Source organism: Eschrichtius robustus, chromosome 9, assembly GCF_028021215.1.
Source record: "Eschrichtius robustus isolate mEscRob2 chromosome 9, mEscRob2.pri, whole genome shotgun sequence".
Lineage (NCBI taxonomy): Eukaryota > Metazoa > Chordata > Mammalia > Artiodactyla > Eschrichtiidae > Eschrichtius > Eschrichtius robustus.
The window spans coordinates 50747407-50769130 of NC_090832.1; the positions used below are offsets into that span (position 1 = coordinate 50747407).

The 21724-nt window shown below is 38.3% G+C and overlaps 2 protein-coding genes across 5 annotated transcripts in view; one reads left to right on the forward strand and one right to left on the reverse strand.

The window, feature by feature from the left end:
* The window catches only part of FIG4 (FIG4 phosphoinositide 5-phosphatase), a 129886-nt gene extending 122666 nt beyond the window's left edge, over positions 1 to 7220 (reverse strand). For all 4 annotated transcript variants that reach the window (XM_068551406.1, XM_068551405.1, XM_068551404.1 and 1 more), the window contains exon 1: positions 6975 to 7220. In XM_068551406.1, coding sequence (XP_068407507.1) covers positions 6975 to 7040 — 66 coding nt within the window. In that variant the 5' untranslated portion in view covers positions 7041 to 7220. The remainder of the gene's footprint in view (positions 1 to 6974) is intronic.
* An 846-nt stretch (positions 7221 to 8066) lies between these two features.
* Positions 8067 to 21724, forward strand: part of AK9 (adenylate kinase 9) — a 117369-nt gene continuing 103711 nt past the window's right edge. Inside the window, exons 1-6 of the mRNA XM_068550841.1 lie at positions 8067 to 8152; positions 9981 to 10139; positions 14946 to 15073; positions 16336 to 16399; positions 17960 to 18012; positions 18111 to 18207. Of these exons, the coding sequence (XP_068406942.1) occupies positions 14957 to 15073; positions 16336 to 16399; positions 17960 to 18012; positions 18111 to 18207 (331 nt within the window). The 5' untranslated portion in view covers positions 8067 to 8152; positions 9981 to 10139; positions 14946 to 14956. The remainder of the gene's footprint in view (positions 8153 to 9980; positions 10140 to 14945; positions 15074 to 16335; positions 16400 to 17959; positions 18013 to 18110; positions 18208 to 21724) is intronic.

The window sequence follows — 21724 nt, forward strand, 5'->3', positions numbered from 1 at the left end:
ACAATAGCCAAGATACAGAAGCAACCTAAGTGTCCATCAACAAATGAATAAAGATGTGGGGTGTGTGTGTGTGTGTGTGTGTGTGTGTGTGTGTGAAATGGAATATTACTCAGCCATAAAAAAGAATGAAATTTTGCCATTTGCAACAACATGGATGCACCTGGAGGGTATTATGCTTAGTGAAATAAGTCAGACAGAGAAAGACAAACACTATATGTTATCACTTATATGTAGAATCTAAAAAATAAGACAAACGAATGAATATAACAAAACAGAAACAGACTCAAACAGATATAGAGAACAGACTAGTGGTTACCAGTGGGGAGAGGAAAGGGGGGAGGGGCAAGATAGTGGTAGGGAATTAAGAAGTACAAACTAGTATATATAAAATAAATAGGCCACAAGGATATATTGTATAGCACAGGGAATATAGCCAATATTTTATAATAAGTTTAAATGGAATATAATCTATAAAATATAGAATAACTATGTTGTACACCTGAAACTAATATAACATTGTAAATCGACTATACCAATCTTACACAACCACTTTCAGAAAACAGAGGAAGGAACACTTCAACTCATTTTATGATGCCAGAGTTACCATGACACCAAAATCAGACAAAGATGTTAAAGAAAATGATAAATCAAAAGCTTGACCATAAAGGTTAAAATCCTTAACAAAGTATTAGCAAATAGAGTCTAGCAATATATGAAGACAATAACACAGCATGACCAAGTAATATATACCAAAAAACAAAACAAACAAAAAAAACTCAAGGTTTTTTTTTTAACATTGAAAATGAATTAATGTAATCCACCATACTAAGCAAAGAAAGGAAATGCCATATACAGATGTAGAAAAAACATGTAACAAATTTCAAAATCTATTCATGATTTTAAAAAAAAAGACCTCCTCCTGTTTGGGAAAAGCATCTTAGGAACTTATTTGGAAACAAGAATTTTTTAGAAGTCTGCTGCTCTAATCTACAGATCCCGGACTTCACCTGCAACATTTCCAGCCTCCAGCTAACCCAGCTCACAATCCGAGCTGGCTCTTGGCAATCTATCCTGTTTGTCCTGAATTCAGTGGTTTTTGTATACTGACAGACTCCTTGGTTTGTCTCAAGTCTGAAGTCAAGGGGAGATTCTGTCAGCAACCAAGGACCTCTGTTCAGTCCTGAATGGTGGGTTTTTCCTCCAATAGCAGGGCTTGCCCCTATACTTGTGCTCCTAAGTGTATAGTTATATAGTTAAACCACCCCACCAGATTGTCTCTATTTGTTGAATATATTGTGCAGTGTTAAATACATTGCACCCTTAAAGCTGTCTGTTCCTTTATCTTTATTTCAAAAATCTGAACATATGGCCAGCATATACTTGAGCTCATTGTTGGTGAAATTTAAATGTCAACAAAATAGTATACTCATTAAAAAACTTTTTTAAATAAAATAAAATTTTTAAAAAACCTCTCAGCGAACTAGTAACGGAAAGAAATCTTCCTCAACCTGATAAAGGGCATCTATGAAAATCTACAGCTAACATCACACTTAATGGTGAAAGACTGAATACTTTTCCTCTAAGATCAGGAACAAAACAAGAAAATGTCTGCTCTCACCACTTCTATTCAACTTTGTACTAGAAGTCCTAGCCAGGGTCATAAGACAAGAAAAAAATAAATAAAAAGCATCCAGACTGGGAAGGAAGAAGTGTTCCTCTTCCTAAATGATAAATATTCATGTAGAAAATGCTAAGGAAATGACAAAAAAGCTACTAGAATAAGTGAGTGTGATGAGAAAAAACACTATTTTGAGTTGCTGCCTAGGCATTTTACAGTGTTCTACCCTGCTCATACCAACAGTGCGGACATTTAGATAAACACCAAGCTTCGGAGTCCTGCCATAAATTCCTGCTTTGCTTTTCCCGGGGCACCTTTTAAAAACAGTCACTTAGAGCTAAGCCCCCAAAAAGTTAGTGACCTCTACCCCAACCACCTTAAATGTACTAGGTGCTTGCTACCCTGCTTTCTATCTCCTGTTTGCTTGTGAACTGAGATGGAGGACTGCCCTTCCCCCGGTTCATTGTGCCTCCCCCCAACATTTCTGAGATATATAAGTAATAAATTCTGTGACTCTACTTCCTTTGTGTGGATGTATTCAAACTATGCCTTCAATCAAAACAAGCTCATGGTTTCATGTCCCCAGAGTGAGAGCTCAGATACTGAGACAGCTACCTGCCAAACCCCTGTGGATGGCTTGTGACCCCTCATTCAGCAAGTCATAATCTGCATATTCTTAATTCAATACACCAGCTCCAGCTTCTCAACACAGTGAGTTTAGCAAGGTTTCAGGATATAAGATCAATATATAAAAAGCAATTTCTATATACTAGCAATGATCAATTGTTAAATCAAATTTAAAATTCCATTTGCAATAGTATAAAAGTTCATAAAATACTTAGGAATAGGTTTTTTAAAGACATATAAAACTTCTACACTGAAAACTACAACATATTGCTGAGAAAAAGTAAAGACCTATTAAATGGAGAAATACACCATGAATTGAAAGATTCAATATTATCAAGATCCAGTTCTCCCCAAATCTGATTTATAGATTCAATGAAATCCAAATCACAATCCCAACAGGCTTTTTATTATATATTGATAAGCTGATTGTAAAATTCATATGGAAATGCATAGGATCTAGAAGAGGCAAAGCAACTTTGGAAAAAAATAAAGTTGGAAAACTTACACTTCCTGATCTCAACACTTATTATAAAACCATAATAAGCAAGACAAGGTGGAAATGCCATAAAGAAGAACAAATGGATCAATGGAACAAAATAGAGAGTTTAGGAATCAATTCACATTTCTTCAACTAATTTTTCACAAGAATACCAAAAAATTCAATAAAATAAAGGATAATCTTTTCAACAAATGAGGCTGGACAACTGATGTATGGAAAAAAGTGAACCTCAATCCCTGTGGTTGCCAGCCTCCAAGAACCCTTAAAGACTCTCATCTCTTGGTATTCATGACCTCGTATAGTCCCCTGCCACAGAACAGGGCTGGTCTGCATGAACAATAGGATATTGCAGAAATGATGGCGTGTGACTTCTGAGGCTAGGTCACAAAAGACATTGCAGCTTCGCCCTTGTTTCTCTTGGATCATTCTTTCTGGACAAATCCAGCTACCACATCATAAGGACACTCAAGGAGTCCTATGGAAATGCCCATTAGGTGAGGAACTGAAGCCTCTTGTCAACAACCAGCTCAACTGCCAAGCATGTGAGTGAGCCATATTGGAAGTAAATCCTCCAGCCCAGTCTAGAGGACTGTAGCCCACCTGACATCTGCAACTTCATGAGATCCTGAGTAAGAAGCTCTCAGCTAAGTCACATCCAGATTCCCAATCTACTGAAACTGTGAAATACGAAATGTTTGTTATTGTTTATATATATATATTTTTTTTTTAAAATAAATTTATTTATTTATTATTGGCTGTGTTGAGCCTTCGTTTCTGTGCGAGGGCTTTCTCTAGTTGCCACGAGCGGGGCCCACTCGCATCGCGGTGCACGGGCCTCTCACTATCTCGGCCTCTCCTGTTGCGGAGCACAGGCTCCAGACGCGCAGGCTCAGTAGTTGTGGCTCACGGGCCCAGTTGCTCCGCGGCATATGGGATCTTCCCAGACCAGGGCTCGAACCCGTGTCCCCTGCATTGGCAGGCAGATTCTCAACCACTGTGCCACCAGGGAAGCCCCTTTGCTATTGTTTAAAGCCATTAAGTTTGGAGGTAATTTGTTACACCACAATAGATAAGTAATGCAATCCCTGCATCACACCATACACAGAATTAATTTAATATGAAACACACCCCTAAAAGTAAAGTTAAACGTATAAATCTTTTAGAGGAAACATAGGAAAATATCTTTGTGCTCAGGGAGTAGGCAAAGGTTTCTTAGATAGGACACAGAAAGCAATAACTATGAAAGAAAAAAACTGATAAATTATACTTCACTGAAATTAAAAACTTCTGTTCATCAACAGATTGCTAACACAATGTGTATATATGTATATAAAATTTTATATATATACATAAAATCATCACATTGTACACCTTAAATATCTTACAATTTTGTCAATTATACCTCAATAAAACTGAGAAAAAGATCATTAATAAAATGTATAGGCAAGCTGCTGACTGAAAGAAAATATTCACAATACATATATCATGAAGGACTTGATTCCATAATATATAAAGAACTCCTACAAATCAATAATAAAAAGGCAGTCTAATTTTTTAAAGTGGGCAAAAGACTTGAACAGACACTTCAAAAAGGAAGATATAAAAATAGCCAACAAGTACATGAAATGATGCTCAACATCACTAGTCATTAGGGGAATGCAAATTAAAACCATAATAAGATGCCATTATACACCGCTAGAATAACTAAAACTAAAAAGACTGGCAACACTAAATGCCGGCAATGATATGGAGCAATGGAGACTTTTATACCTTGCTGATGGGAGTGTGAAATGGTGCAACCACCTAACATCAATCCTATGACCAGCAATTTCATTTAGAGGTATTTACCCAGGAGAAGTGAAAACATATGTCTACAAATATAACTGTTCAAGAATGTTCACAGCTGGCTTATTAACAACAGTCTAAATGTGGAAACAGTCTAAGTCAATAGGGAAAACATATAAACAAATTGTGGAATATGTATACAATGGACAACTATTCAATAAGAAGAAGAAACAAACTACTGATACACACAACAACATGGATGAACCTCAAAGACATTATGCTGAGCAAAAGACACTAGATGAGTGTGTACTGTACAATTCCATTCATATAAAATTCTTGAACAGGCATATCTAATCTAACATTTAAAAAACAGAATATTAGTTGCCAGGAAGGGAAAGGGGGCAGTTGACTGGATAGGGACACAAGGGAACTTTCCACAGCAACATAAGCGTGTGGTTAACACATGTATACTTCTGTCCGAATTCTATAGCTTGGATTTTTGCATTTCGATTTACATAAATTTTAAAGAAAAAGAACCATATAAAATAATAAGTTGTGGGTGGGAAGTGGAACAAGTTACAGATAATAGAGGATGACAGAATGTTGGTAATTTTGGAGCTGGGTGATGGCTAGATGGGAGTTTATCATACTATTCTGTTTACTTTGTATTTGCTTGAAATTTCCATAACAAAGCTAAAAACAGAAAGCCAAACACATAAACCATAAACCCAATGTTTAGCTGATTCATCTGAAATACAATTACTGTGTCAAACTGCTGTAAAAGTTTCTAATCACTCTCAATTTCTATATGCAATTTGTTGCCATCCAGTTACAAACTATCTATGCCTGGCACCAGCTGCCAGCCCACACTATTCAACAGCACTGTCCTAACCTGTTTTGCCTCATTTTTCTTCTTCACCAAATAATAACAGGAATAGCAACAACATTTGCCCCTTAGAAGTTTTATGAGGATTAAATAATAAAGTATGTAGAGTGCTTTGACCAGTGCCTGGCATAGAACTCTTCCAAAAGCATTAGCTATTAGTCTCATTAATACAACCTGCTACCATTTGTTTTTAATTCCTAGGATCTATTTAGTTGCCAGTAACTAAACAGACAACTAAGAGATACAGAGTTTACTCTCCTCAGAATGGGAGCCACTGAAGGGTTCTGAGCAGAAAAGCCCTATAATATGAATTGTGCTTTAGAAAGAACACTCACATCTCAGCCAGTCCTCATGAATGTTCAGCTTATTAATGGGCTGAAATTTCTGTGTTTTAAATATGGTATGTATGTTTCTACCTAGGGACATTTATCAGCACTTGTACAGAAAGCAGAAGGTTTTGTTTCAAAATGATACTTCTGTACAGCTCTCCTCAGAGGACAACTGAAGATATTTGCAAATACAGTATATTAGGTAATTTCATCTTCTGGTCTGGATCTAATCAAATGAAGTTGTCACCAAAACTAATTTAGGGTCAACAGTGTTTCTACACTAATGATGACCTGAGGCAGACAAGCTATTAGGACCCTGTTATAACTGAGAAACTGTTAGGATAAGTACCTTCTTATACTCTTCTATCTAGTAGAGACAACCCAAGTTCCACTGACTGTGCCTTATAAGACACTCTATAGCACAAGGAAGAGTACTGTGCACGTTTCCAGCACATGCAATCTTGTTACCATAAAGTGTAATTTAAACACAGACCCTAATATCACTGTTACCCCAATTTAAAAAAGTATACTTTATTTTCCAACCACACAAACGACAAAGTACGTATGTCTATAAACACCATTCCCTAAATTTTAGGGAACTAGTAACCTAAACATAAAAACGAATCTGCTTATTCTACTAGCAACTATTTTCATGGCAATTTGAAGTAATAAAACAAAATAAAATGTGTTGGAAAAAAGTCAAGAGAAAAGCAAAATAATGTTACCCCAACAAATCAACCGTCTTTAAACAGAATAAGTTTTTCTTTCCTTTCAAATAAAGAGAACCAAAAATGTCAGCAATAAAAGCGCACGTAATTAACATAAATCATAGCGATGCTATGCCATGGAATAGGAAAACAGACAAGTTACCGATTCACAGGTCAAAAACATTCTCCATACCCCTGCCTGTATTGTAACCAGTGAACTGTAGAACTCTAAGACTTCCTGAAAGTTGCAAAGAATTCAGTAACTCGTATAAAACCTCATTAACAGTTACTGAGATACCACAAACACCTGTTGCCAGTGTGTTCCGACCGTGGCTTTTAAGTGGAAATGTTTACGTGCAAAAGCCCTGGGTGCGATAACTGGGCGAAGCCCCCTCAGGCATATTCCCGCCGCTGGGATTAGGGAATTGGGAAAATGGGGGGGCTGGGGGGGAAATGCTGCCTCTGCCCCACACCTGCTCGGCCGCCACCCTCCCGCCCGCGCTCCACTGCGCAGAGTACTCACAGCTCTAGTCTCGTACAGGACCAGTTTCTGAACCGAGCTGATAATGGGGGCGGCGGCTGCGGGCATGGCCCGAGCTAATGGGGGCCCCCACGGCAGGGACCCAGGCCGCGGCCCAGGTTGTGGCAGCCTCTGGACTGCCCCAGGAGACTCGAAGAGAAGACGTCTCAGACCCTGCACCCCAGCTTCAGCCGGGAAAAACACCGCCTGGGCGATAAATACATAGACGACCAACTAATACTGCTTAAGTGTTTCCGGATCCTAAGCCCCACCTCCAGGCAAGCCCAGCCCCAGGCAAGGAGGGGGCGGGGCTGGAGGGTGCACCATAGAGAGGTCGTGTAGAGGTTCCCAGAACCTGCGTACTGCCGAGGGAGGAAGCAAAGAGCGCCATCTTTGGTACTGGCAAGAGAAAAAGTGGGCGGGGAAAAGAGCTGCTGGTTTAGTTGAATCTCTCGTTTATCTGGTCCTTCTCTTTAGAAAAGTGGATCTTTTGGGACTGGATTGCTTCTTTTGAAGAGGTTCTCCGAGTTGCAGATAGATCCATTCCCAAGTTGGTCTGTTTTTCCCTGCCTGCTTCTGCCCTTGAGTTCTTGGAAACCTACAACGTTCTTTCACTGAGTGTCTGTGTTTCCCCCCCGCCCTCGCTCTCTTTGTTGTCTATTTTACCCTTAGGAGGGTCAACAAAACCCACATTGTCCAGAGGGTGTGTGGTTCAAGCAATTTTTTTTGAATCATCTAAAGTTGGAAATTTCCAACTTTGCCACATACTTGTGCACGAGGTTAACCATCTGTAAATTCTAAAAATGAACTGCCGAGTGTAATGCAGTGCAGTGTAGCACTGGCTTTGTAGTTCTGCATTAAAATAAGGTTTCTTCCTTTGGATGTGCGTGAACATAAATAGACAATACATGTACCTTCTTTGACCATCACCTTCCATTTTTGTGAAAAGAGTGTATTCTAATTATGAATACAAAATTAGGTACAAAAGTGAATATTGAAAATGAGAAAATAAATCACAGCCCCACCTCCCGAGGCCCCGCCCCCCGAGAGGCTTTGCGCTCTTCTCAGCTCTGGGTTCCCTTGGCAACCGCTCAGCAGATCCCTTGGCAACCGCTCCACAGAGAGTCCCGGGAGGCGGCTAAGGCCTGCTGGTGTGGTCCGCTGGGGTCCGCTGCGGCCAGGTAAGTAGGGGTCGGACCCCACCGCTCAGATGCATTTGGGTGTCGCACTAATGGGATCCCACCTCCTGTGGGAACCCCAGACCAGTTCCTTTTCTTGCAAAACTAAACTTCGGGATCTCCGTAAATTCCGCTTTTTAAACCCACTTCCCTTTTCAAGTATCAATGTCTTCATTCCACAGATAAGTACTGAGCACCTACTGTGAGATGTAAGATGTACTCTAGCGACAGCTAACCCAGCCTAGGCAGAAGTGCTAGGTTTCCCAGGAGATGGGCCCCCTGTTAACCGCAGAACCCACTGCTAGAGGATTTCTCAACTGCTCTAAGTGTAAGGAAACTTTAAAATTTAAAATCCATAATGTGGCATTAGGGATTATATTGTAAATTCAAAATTGAGAAATTACAAATTTTTTAAATTAATATTTAATTATTTATTATTTTACATTTTCTTTCATAGTTTGGGACCCTTTTTATTAAGAACTAGAAAGATGGCCATGTCAGTTCTGGCATTTTGCATTGACTTAGATCTTTTAACTGGGAAAAATATTTAGTTCTGTTCCACTTCATAATGGAAACCAACTCTCCTGAACATGAGTTAAGTATTTGCACAATGTTTTTATTTAGGATAACAACTCGAAATAACTATAGAACTCTGGTTTTCCAATATTTAGTTTTCAATTATTATGTTATACTATAATTAAGGACTTTCATTCGAACCTGGCCTTAGTTTTGTTCACCCAGAAGTAGATCCTGAGACAAAATTTGAGGACAAATCGTTTACATGGGCAATAATCTAGCAAACAACAGCAGGAAAGGGAAGGAAGCTAATAAAGGGAATATTATCAAGCAAATTTCTCTGCGGGCTGAATTCACTGGGGAATGCTTGGATGTCTGTCCCAGTTATTCCTTGTAAGGAGAAAGGGAGCTGGGGTATTTATTCACCAACTCCCATCAGTTATTGGTTGAGGGCTGCTATGGCAGGACATTAATTCCCTGTAACTTCTAGTCTGCCCTGTGCTCAGGCAGAATAAGTTCTGGCAGCTAGAAAGAGTCCTTAGACAAAGAGTCCTTAGACAAAGAATCACACATGCCAGCACTTGGAAGTTGGGCTGGCCATCCCTGGAAAAGGCACATATCAAGTGGATAGGGGCAGGGCACTAATAACATCTGCTACGTTCCACTCTTTGTGCCACTCATAGCCACTCCCCTCCCCACACATTAAATTTCCAACACCTTGTCACTGGTTCTTCAAGGCGGTGTCTGGTCCCAGTTTCTAAAAGAAAAGGAAGCACAAAAATACAGATATCTTCCTGCCCCCAATTATGCAGCAGCAACTACCTCCACCTGCCAGTGCAGTAACTCCTTATACAAGGGTGTGACTCATTGGGGATCACCATATATCATGTTTGTTACACCACTCTCATAGCCCCATTCACATGCTTCTTCCCCAGAGCTCTTCTTTCTCTTATCATCCAGTCTTGCTCCTTCCAGGCCCTGCACCAAGCCATTTAGCACTGTTCTCCAAATTGAGGACCTAGGAATACTGCTTAAAGCCCTACCCGCCAGGAGGATTTCCCCTAATCACCATCTCTCAGGGCTACACCTGAATGGGACTAAAGTCTGAAGGCATTCCATTTACAGCTTGCACTGATATATCATGATTCATCCATGATTTTTTTTTGTTTTTTTATCAGCTGTTCCTAGGGAATGCCATATGAGGTATGAGCCAAGAGACATTGGTGAGCCAGAGATAGGTGACATGGGGGTGTCTAGGCTGCTTGCTTATGAAATGTATTTGGCCTGATCCCAGTGTTCCATTTTTCTCATTCAGTGGATTCCTGCTGTGCCTGCCCAACTTGAGGATTTGATCGTCTGACATACCCAGCTCATGATGGGCACTTCCGTGTGACGTCCCATGGCCAGGCATTCTAAGATTCCAAAAGGTGTCCTACCCACCACAGCTACCTCTAGCATCGTGGGATCTGGCCAGGTATATGGCCCATGAAGCAAGGCCTCGGGCACCGTAGCCTGAAACTGCTGCAGAGCTCTCTCTTTCTCTTGGTCCCACTCCAATCTGACAGCTTTCCAAGTCAACCCTTAAATGGATCAGAGCAGTATTCCCAAATGTGCTACATGCTGTCTCCAAAAACTAAAGAGACTTACAAAATATTGCACCTCTTTTTTAGAGGTAGAAGGTGTAAGGTACAGTAACTTGTCCTTTACCTTGGAGAGAATGTCTCAGAATGTCCCAGACCACTGGCCTTTTAAAACTTCACCAATATAACAGGTCCTCGAATCTTTGTAGGTTTATTTCCCACTTTCTGCTGCCCACACGTCTTAGGAGGGCATCCGGAACACTTGCTACTTCCCGCTCACCGGGTCTGATATTGTCAATATTGTGGATCAACAAGACCCCTTTGTACTATATTTGTTACAAAGAGCAGGAGAGTTCCCAGGGTAAGACTAAATGTCCATTGCTGACTGTTCTAAGTAAATACAGACTGCTTCTGATCCTCCTCCTTGATGTGTATTGAAAAAACAATGCATTTTCCAGCTGAGTAGCTACATAGCAAGTATAAGAAGCTGTGTCCGTCTAGTAAAGTTCTCTGCACAGCAGTTGCAATTGGGGCTGCCCCTAGTTAATTTTACAGTGGTCCAATATCATCTGCCATGATCTGGTTTTTGCAGAAACTCAGACTAGAGAATTAAACAGGACGATGCATCTTTTAAATAGTTTTGGGGTAGCACTCTTCCATTTCATTCAGGATGATTTACTATTGTTTATCTAGGGCAGAGGCTAAGGAGCAGGTGTGCAGTTTCATGAGCTTCCACTTGGCCTTTTCAATGACAGCGGCCCTTATTCCACAGTTAGGGAATCCCTGTGAAGGTTTTTCCAGCTGCAATCCCTGTTATGCACTCAAGGACCAGGAAAATAACCACCGAGTGATCCTTCAGACCCTTTGGATGCACTGTAAGACAGACTTGAGCCAAGGTTCCATTTATCACTGGTTCTCCATTTGCCCTCACTCTAATACGAGGCTATGATGGCATTTTGGATCTGCTGGTATTGATGTCAGCTGAGACCCTGTGTCCTATAACTGTTGAAAGAGGAGAATATTCCTATTTCCACAGTGTCTATTTCTCTGGTTAATGGTTGTAGGTTCTCTTGGGGAAGGATTGGGGAATCCCTATTATAAATACTTGCTATGGAGTTGTAGGCTAGATCCTCGAGGACTCCTTGCCGTCCCTTCAGTCAGTGGGGTCTGGAATCATGAACAAGGAATCATGATTTCCACTGTGGCTGCTGACATCAGCCTTTGGTTCACTTGCCCTTTTTCGTTTTTAGAAATGTAAGTTAATCAACACTTTCATCGACTGCTCCTCTGTCTCACCCCTGGGATGCCCATGGTTTATCACTATCACCGCAGATCTCTGTGGGTCTTGCTTGTGGCCATTCTGGGCTTGCTGCCCATTATAGTAATTATACTTACTTTGTTTCTGACAGTTAAGGGCTGCCACCTGGCCTCTGCTCTTCCAGACCCCGTCATCCCCACTGACACATGAGAACCCAGTATCATAGCGGCCTCTCCCTTACTTTAAATCCTGGCCCAAAAAAGGACAGCCACCACTGAGATTCTTAATGATGCCAGCGCTCCCTTACTAGCTCATTCCTTAACATCTTAATGAAAAGAGTGCCCTCTGTCCATCCCAAAGAGCAGAGTAGGCTGATGGTTCTCTGGCCTAACATAATAAATCCATTTAACATGCCACTTCTGTGAGTATTTAACACCTGCCTCTGTGCCCTGTCAAGGCAGTTCTGGCATTTACACCTCATTGTTTTTTTCCAAGCTTCAAGTAACCTTACCAGCAGTGAATTAGGACTTGCTCCAGGTGTCCTAGCTAGGATGTTAAACTATGAGTCGTGGGAGACAGCCCACTGTCAATAAACTCCTATCCAGTCTGCATTCCCCTCACCTGACACCCTCAAGATCTTTCCGAGGTCTGTTCTCCTGGATCCTGTTGGTACATCATAGCCAGGCCCCGGAGCTCTTTAGGTGCATAACACCTTTCTTCCTGTCCAGTGCCTCCCCAGTTGGGCTGGGCTGACACTTGACCCCAGTTACTGCTCTAGAAGCTATGAGGGGAAATAAGCTTGTATAAGTCGAGCATTGTCTTCTGAGGCATCTGCCTCAGGTGAGGCACGGAGAGGCTGCTCTCTTCCATAAATGAGAAGGTTACTTCTGTTAATACAGAGCATTTGGGGGTAATCTTGGGGTTCAAAACTCAAGGTACTTAGACATCCAACTAGATATCCCCATTCCAGGCCTTATCACCCTGGTTTTAGTGTGCTTTACGGAGACTCCTTAATAAATGCATTATCTCTCTAAGAGGTTTAGATGCATTTTCTCCTTTACAACTACATTTTATACTAGCATTACTTATTTTGATGGTATTTTTAAAAAACTTGAAATTTCAGCCCTTTAGTTCATGAAGTTTTCATCTCAAATTTTTTTAGTATACTAGTAATACTTCTTACTACATCTTATTTCATATTGTCATCTTAAAATAATATTGGTATATTAAGCCCATTTGAATATTCTTAACTTCCACAGAGAAATGTAATCATATCGCATTTACCTGGAAGTATATAGCCCCCTCCAATCTATTTTTCATTGTTCTGTGAACAATGTCCCAGATCACTGGGACAAAGTTTTGTTCCACTTTTCAAGTCTATTCATTAAAGTATTTTCATAAGGTTTTGTAACTTTTCCATAAAGAGCTTGTATATCTTTTGTACTATTTAATCCTGTTTATTTTATATTTTTACTGCTAAGTCATATATATATTTGGTTAAATTTTCTAGCTATTTTTGATATATAGAAATGCAACTGAATTTTGTATAATGATTTTGAATTCAGCAAATTGGATTATCTTACTAATTCTTAAAATTTATCTGTGACATATTTGGGTTTTCTATGTAGACAGTCATATCAACTGGGAATAATTACACTTTTCTTTCTTTTGTCTTAAAAAGAACATTTTAAATATTTAATCATTAAATATAAGGGTGTCTTTCATTCATACCCTTTATCAATAAAAGAAGTTCCCTTCTATTGTTAGTTGCTAAGAGGTTTATCTTTTATTGAACATTAAAGGGTGTTGAATTGTCTCATACTATTTCTACATCTATTAAGATAATCATATAGTTTTTCTCCTTAAATTTATTTTAATATGATAAATTAATTTTCTCATACTAACCATCCTTGAATTCCTGGGGAAACCCAACTTGGCCATGATGTTATTATCTTCTTCATATATTGCTAGATTCAACTTGCTAATAGTTTGATTAGGGTTTTTAAAAATCTTGTTCATGAATGAAGTTGGCATATAATTTTTCTTTTTTGCACTATTCTCTTGTTTAGGTATGGAGGTTATATGAGAGCCATAAATTAAGTAAGAAGTCTCCACTTTATCCTTTTTCTGAAAGAGTGTCTATAAGATTGCAAGACTTGGAGCACTTCAATAAAACCATCTGGTTTCCTTATTGGAAGATTTTTAGTTACTGATTCAGTTTCCTTAATGGTTATAGAACCACTCAAGTTTTTCTCTGTTTCTTAAGAAGCTGATTTTTCTAGTAATTTGTCAATTTTGCCTAAGTTTTCAAATTTATTTGGGATAACTTTATGATAGCCTCTTATTATCTATGTATCTGCAACATTATTTTCTCTGTGGTCCTTCCTCCTATGTCTAATATTGTTTGATCAAGTAGACAGTAAATCAGTAAGCATTATGGAAGATTTAACCAATAAAATTCACAAACTTGATGTAAACAACATTTAAAGAACACTACATCAAACAAATATAAATTGTGTATCCTTTTCAAGGATGTAGACACTTTTTTTGAAAATTACCATGTGGTAGGCCATAAGGCAAGACTCAACAAATTTCAAAGAATTAATATAATATGGAGAACAGTCTCTGATTATAATGAAAGAAATCAACAACAAAGAAAACGTAGGAAAATCTTAGTTTTGAGATGTGAGAAAACACACCTCTAAAAAACTAATGTCTAATATTGTTTAATTGTGCCTTCTATCTTCTGTTCTTGATCAATCTTGACAGAGTTTTCTATTTGTAAATCTCTTCAAAATACCGCTATTTAGCTTTGTTGACCTTTATATAATGTTTTTCTATTTTATTAATTTTTAATATCTATTTTTCTATTTTTCTTTTTATAACTTCTTAAATTGTGAGCTTATATATTTTGTTATATATTATGTTCATTATTTTTCAGTTCTACATATTTTCTCATTTCCATTAGGATTTCTAATTAGAGCCATTAGTAGGCCCTACACACATACCCATTGACAAATTTATATGTGTATACACATATAACATATTTAATTTGATTTTTTAAAGCATTTGCTATTGGGTTTTTGTTTGGCTGGTTGTGTGTACACTAATTTGATCTTTAATAGAATACACACATCAAAACATACATGTGAATATATACATGTATGTATTTTTTCCTTAATTTAGTCTTTCAAAGATACTTTATTTTAGCTGTCTTATATAGCATATAGCTGGCCTTTGCTTTCTGTCTCAAACTATGAACCTATTATTGTTTTAATAGATCAGTTTAACTTATTTGCCATTATTGGCAAAATCCCTCTCTTAGTGGCGTGGAATGGCTTCTGGGCTAAGTAAATTCACAGAATAGTCTAGTTCTCCCTAACCTGCCTTCCCGTTCCTCCTAAATTAGGCACTTTAACGATCTTACTCTTTCTTACTGTAGTATTTTGTATTATGACTTCTCAAGAAAAGACAGAAGAGCATCCTTTTGTGGATATATTTAATGAAGATGAAGCTGACAAAAACTTTATGTTGTCTAAACCTGTTTGCTTTGTTGTATTTGGGAAACCAGTAAGTTATCTCTTCTAACTTATTACTTAATATGTTTTTTAATTTTTAAAGTCATAATCTCATGTTACCATACAAGATTGGAAACCACAGAGTGTGCTAATTTTTTTGAGTGTTTGTTAGACTTTCACTGTATGACAAACTCTGATGTAGTATTGGTTGTAAATTATAACTTTCTCTCCTTTTGTACATTATTATTGAAAAGGAACCTAGATTGTATTTATCTTTGCTTTTATATTATGAATAAGTTAACTCATCAAAGCACTGCACCATGACAATTGTTAGTAGTATCTGATCCAAGGTTATTTCACGCTTAACTTTCATATAAAACTTTCTGTGAAATTTGTTGTGAGCCTCTCTGGATATGTGAAGACAGGACACTAAAGAGACAAATGGAGGATACTCTCATCAGTGTCTAAAGCTCCTGAGAGGGGATGTGCTTCATCTTTACCCACAGTGTGTTAGTGGACCTATGTATTATCTTTCTGCAAGACAGGAAGAAACCAAGAATGGCTGTCGTAAGATAGCTCACCTTCCTAGGCAGTTCTAGTAAGGACCTCTAGATGAGAGCTTTCTTCAGCCTCTGAGCTTAGTTGGTAGTTACCATTAGAGGGCCTAAGGTGGTTAATATAAAAGCCTCTCCAGAATAGCAGAGTCTAAGGGCTGACTTGATTTTCTAGAGACCCTGGGACAGGGTCAAGAAATGGTTCCAATAACTTCTATTATGTTTCTAAAAAACAGAATAGAATTTTAAAAGTCAGCAGTGGAAGCAATGAGATGCAAGTGTTACTTCATTAAAGTGAACTTTTATCTTTAAACTATGATACTTTTCAAAGATGTCCATTAAGAAGGAATTTTTGCTCTTAAAAGTTACTAAATGGAAGTCTGTCAAGACATTCACAATTATAAACTTTAGGAAGGCAATAAAATGATGAATCTCAATATAATCACAATGATTTGTACTCAAAATTACAAAATTTAACAATCGAAAGAGTGCAATACCTAGAATACCATTATGGTACAGCTTCCTGGTTTCAGGGCTATTTTCTTAATTAAAAAAAAAAATCATAAGATGTGGCAAATGGGACAGTTAATGGAGAAAAATGAAGCTATAAATATCTAGGGTCTATTCTTTATTGTATGGAAAAAATTTTACTTGATAATATTATGTAATTATAGTAACCATCAATAGAATCTTTAAAAATATCTGTTTTATTGGCAAATAGCTATTCTATTGGGTTTTAAATAATATCTTTGTTTTTAAGGGGGTTGGGAAGACAACATTAGCCCAACAGCTAACACAGGCATGGAAATGTATTCGTGTAGAAGGTAAATTTTATCTTTTTTCCCAAATATTTTATTATGAAAACGTTCAAATATGCATTAAAATGTAAAGCATTGTACAGTGAACACCCATACGCCCATCTACTTACTATCTATTAGAGTCTATGATTAACATTTGATATATTTGCTTTATCACACATCACTATCAACCCAGTGAACATTATCTTTAAAATAGCATCAAACATGTTTTGCCCTTCTGTGAGTCTTAGTTTTGGTCATAGAATTTAAGACGTTTATGAAACATCTTTGACTCCATCCTACTGCTTCCCATTCTCTAATTCCGTAATTTAGAACTATTGGGGATATGTGTGTTTTGGGTGTCTCCCTGTGAAATATGAAAAGAGATGGAACGCTCACAGCTGCTCTTGGGAAGATTTTCCAGGACTTAATTATCTTCAATGATAAATTTTATTTTTTATTAATTATAATTTGCTTTGCATTCTTTGCAATATATAAGACAGGGATTGATGTCTTTTTATATAAATATTCTTTTAATCAATAAAACCATTTATGCCTTAATAGAAAAATAAGCAAAAGAATGAATCTGTAATTCATAAAAGTGGAAATAAAAATGGACAAATATAAGAAAAGAGTTTAACTTTGCTGTTACTCAAAGAAATGCTAATTAAAACAATGCTGATCCATATTTGCCTAATAAATTGGCAGTGAATCTTTAAAGTTTCTACCATCATTGTTGGCAAGAATGTTATCAAATGAGCATTTCACATGCCATTAGTGAAATTGTGATCTGGTACAACTTGGGGGAGAGAGAGATTCTGCAACACGTAACACACACACACACACACACACACAACTTTAAAAATTTCCCCTTTTTTAATCGAAATAAAACTCACTTGTAGGAAATCTTAAAAAGTACCAAACTTTCCATAGATTATTAGCAGCTAGGGACATAATCAGCTCCTGGGTCCTCCCCTAGGTTATACCTCTGTCATTTCTGTCCCAGGATATCTTCCATCACGGAATGAAATATCTCCTCTTAAAAAGGAAACAAGTTATTAGAATTTCAGCCTCAGGACCCCTTTTTGCTAGATAAATTTCCGTGTTTATCTATTTTTAACATTTCTTGATGCATATTTTCCTTTTATACAATCAATGTGCAAAATTAATGGGCTGTAGATGTAACTACGTATGATTATAAAAGAATCTGGACTGGTAATACTACTGTATACTTTGTATGATACTTTGTAATTTCCAAATCACTGTCATATACAACTTCATTTCATCCTCGTATTCCCTTGAATACTACACAGGGCACAAGCATGCAAGGTGCAAAGGTGTTTGGGAAGTTAGCTTCCCCAAGATCCTTTAGCTAGTGAGTGTCAGAGACAAGTTTTCTGTGGAATACATTCTGCTACCTTATACTTTAGTTAGGCTTAAATGACATAATGTGTATAAATGTGCTTTGTAACCTCTAAAGTGACACAAATATTAATCTTTGTTACTAGTTAAAAAACACACAAATATGTTTCTTAACTTGGAAATTCTAATAACAATTTGTGCTAATATTTTGAATTCATATTTTAGCTTTACCAATTTTGGAAGAACAGATTGCCAGTGACACTGAATCAGGAGCTATGGTAAACAAATCTAACTTTCAAAATTGTTACATTTCCTTAAAAGCTGTGTGTCACAGGTACATTATACAATCATGTACAATATCTGTGTTTGTTCTTAGTTGCAGTCGGTGCTGATCAGTGGTCAAAGCATTCCAGATGAACTTGTCACAAAGCTAATGTTGGAGAAGCTCAACTCCCCAGAAGTCTCTCACTTTGGTATGCTTATTTTCATATAGCAGTGGCTATCAAAGCAGCCTTAAAACTCGTGGTTTACCTGAGGCACAAATAATTCCTGAAGTTGCAATTTTTTTTTTTTTTTGCCCTGGCATAGGAAAGGAATCCCAGAGTCCGAATTCAGTTGAGCAACTCCAATAGTTTTATTTGCTTGTTCACTTGTTTTTATTCTTCAGAATCTACATTTGTTTTCAAATTTTAAGTTTATATGATTCAATCTTCTTTTAGTAATGTTATCCAGCAAAAGCATCAAAAATCTGCTGTGGTCCTTGATGCAGTGCTGACAGCCTCTGCTGATTGCCTTCCTATTCACCCTGAGTTTTATTACTAAGTCCTGACAATGATTAGGTTTCTCTGCATTAATCCACACTAATAAGGCTGGAATGGGAACTAGAATGACACCGGCTTACCCTCTGGCTCCAGATATTGGCAGGCTGTAGCCTGTTCATCCAGTCTACCCTCTGACTCTGGACCCAAGAAATCTCCCTGCCCTCAAACGGATGCTGAGCAGGGGCTTTGGACCTAATTTCTCAAGAAAGACTACTGAAGTTCGGAATGACTAAAAAGAAAAAAGCAAACTCTATGGCATTTGCAAAAGAAGGAAGAAGAATCAAAATGTGTTTGGGAGAAAATCATCCACCTGAAATGGATTTATTGAATGAGAGAAGAAAAATTTAGAGACCTGCTTTACATTCTCAGTAAATTAAAAGAGGACATTGTCACTATTAAGAATACAGGAATACAAATAAAGTGCAGTACAATGAAAGTCAATAGTGGAAATAGCAACAGCAGACTTGTCACTGAAGACCATATATATATATATATATATATATATATATATATATATATATATATATATGTATAACATCTATGTCTATAGGTAGAAAGATCTATATATAGATTATGTACAGAATGAACTATATCTATTCATATATATATAGATATATATCCAGATATCATCTCCTTTATTTCATATAAATATGCTATCTGTCTATCCATTTATCTATCTACCGATCAGTAATAAAGAGGATGAACTTGGGAAAAACACCCAGAATGTGGGAAGTAAAATGAGTAAAAAGGTAAAAAGGACAATCACGGAATTCCAACACAGGTCAATAAATGACCTCAAAAAGTATAATGATTGAAACTGAAAATGCATATATAAAGGTAGATAGGCAAATATCTTTCTGTTTATTCTTTACCTCACCTTACCTCTTGAGAAAATTTAGAGTGATTTACGTGGCAACAAAAAAATGGCATAAATTATAAGTATTGGCAAAAAGAGAAAGCAAAAAACATGAGAAAAATAAATCTACTCAGCTATGCCATTCAGTGTTCATAACCCTTTTAACTTCTTATTACAGAAAATTTCAAGCAAAAGTAGAGAGAATGATATAAAATCCCCCCATATGGCAAAAACCCAGCTTCAACAATAACAACTGTTGTTTCATCTTATTTCATCTATGCCTCTGCATACATCCCCCCCAACCTACTTTATTTTGAAGCTCATCCATATCGTATCAGTTCATCTGTAAATGTTTTAGTCTGTATCTCAGAAAGATAAGGACCCTTTTAAAATTTATCACATTACCATTATCATACCTAAAAAATTAATAATAAATCATCTACTAACCAGTCTATTGTCAAATTTCACTATGTGCCTCGTATTTTTTTCTAGTTGGTGTTTTTTTGTTTGTTTGTTTGATTTTGGAAGCAGGATTCAACCAACCAGGTTTCACATATTGCTACTGATCAGTATGTCACAAGTCCCTTTTAATCTGTAAGTTGCCCCTACCTCTTTCCATCATCTTGTGTTGTCTATGCTGAAGAAACTGGTTGTTTGTCTTTTACAGTTTCCTACCTTCTGGATTTTGCTGATTGCACCCCCTGCTATCATTTAATGTATTCCTCTTTCCCCTAGACTTCCTGTACACTGGTAGTTATCCTGAGAGCTTGCAGAGGAAGAGTGCTATAAATGATTTCTTTAATATAAATTTATTTTTTTATTTTTGGCTGCGTTAGGTCTTCGTTGCTGCGCGGGCTTTCTCTAGTTGCAGAGAGCGGGGGTTACTCTTCATTGTGGTGCGCGGGCTTCTCATTGAAGTGGCTTCTCTTGTTGTGGAGCACGGGCTCTCGGCACGCGGGCTTCAGTAGTTGTGGCTCACGGACTTAGTTGCTCCGTGGCATGTGGGATCTTCCCGGATCAGGGCTCAAACCCGTGCCCCCTGCGTTGGCAGGCGGATTCTTAACCACTGCGCCACCAGGGAAGTCCCTATAAATGAGTTCTTGAGTCTGAGGGCCACACTATCAGCATGCAAGTGCATGGCCACGGTCTAGTCATGCACAACTGGGCTCATTTAAAGGCTACAGTGAAGGCAGGACTTTGAGCCCCTTCTGCCCAGACTCCCCTCACCTGTCCTACAGCAGCCCCAAAGGAATTTATTTGGAACCTAGCACTTTGCTTAACACAGTTTGAAACTCTCTGCTAAGCAAGGATTCTTTCTGATGTTTGGTCTTACCCAGCAGCCTGGTAGATGGTGGAAGCAATATTGGAAGTGAAGGGCTTTCAAAATAGAGATATTAACTTGGGTCAGGGGCTGGGTAAGGCTGGGTAATTGATGACTCCAAGATCCCTAAACACAGATAATGTGCTGTCAGTAAAGTATTGCCAGATCAATCTTAATTTTTTTCTGTACCAGAGCCCTTTTATACTTGGAGGTTCTGTCACTATTTAGAAAAAATTTACATAATCTATAGTTATAATCCTTTCATTCACAACCTGTCATGCTGTGTTGGCCTTGAGCCAAAATCAGCTTCCACGAGCTGCATCCTCACCCAAGAGAAAAAGGCAGAGTCAATTCCTGGGTACCCTGAGAAGCCCTTCTCTGCATCCTCCTTCTAGATTCCAGAAAAAATCATCTTCCTCAGTGACTGATGGACAGCCCTGGTCTGGGCAGTCCCTGCCTCAGGCATAGCACATTGTGGATGGTACTGTAAGTCACTGGTCACCAATACGGCCACTCATGCCAGGCTGGGCTGAGGTGAGATGACTATTAGGGCAGGCTGGACGCTAAGCTACCCAATGTCCATGAATCTCTCAACACTTCGATCTAAAAGCAGTAGCATACCATCTTCAGTTTTGTGGCTATAGGGAATACCTGCTTCTTCTCACTGTGCCAGGAAGCAGGGGCAAAGTGACGGTATGGGCCTGTTGGTTTCCCCTGGGCTGTGGTGTGAACAGTCTTTGAGTTTTCCCTTGGTGGGGGTGATGCAGGCTGGGCATTAGCCTGCCAAGTGCCTATTCTGCCTATGATAGTATACGCAGAACCTTCCAGCAAGGAGTGGCGTGGGGTCTACCATTCCTCTGTTTTCAGCATGGAGCGCAAGGGCTTGGTAATGGTGTCAAGGAGAAGTGGGACGGAGGGTGGAATCCTCACCTATGCTTCCATCTTCACAACATGTCTCTGGGATTAGAGAGGTTGACAGTGGGCTCAGCAGC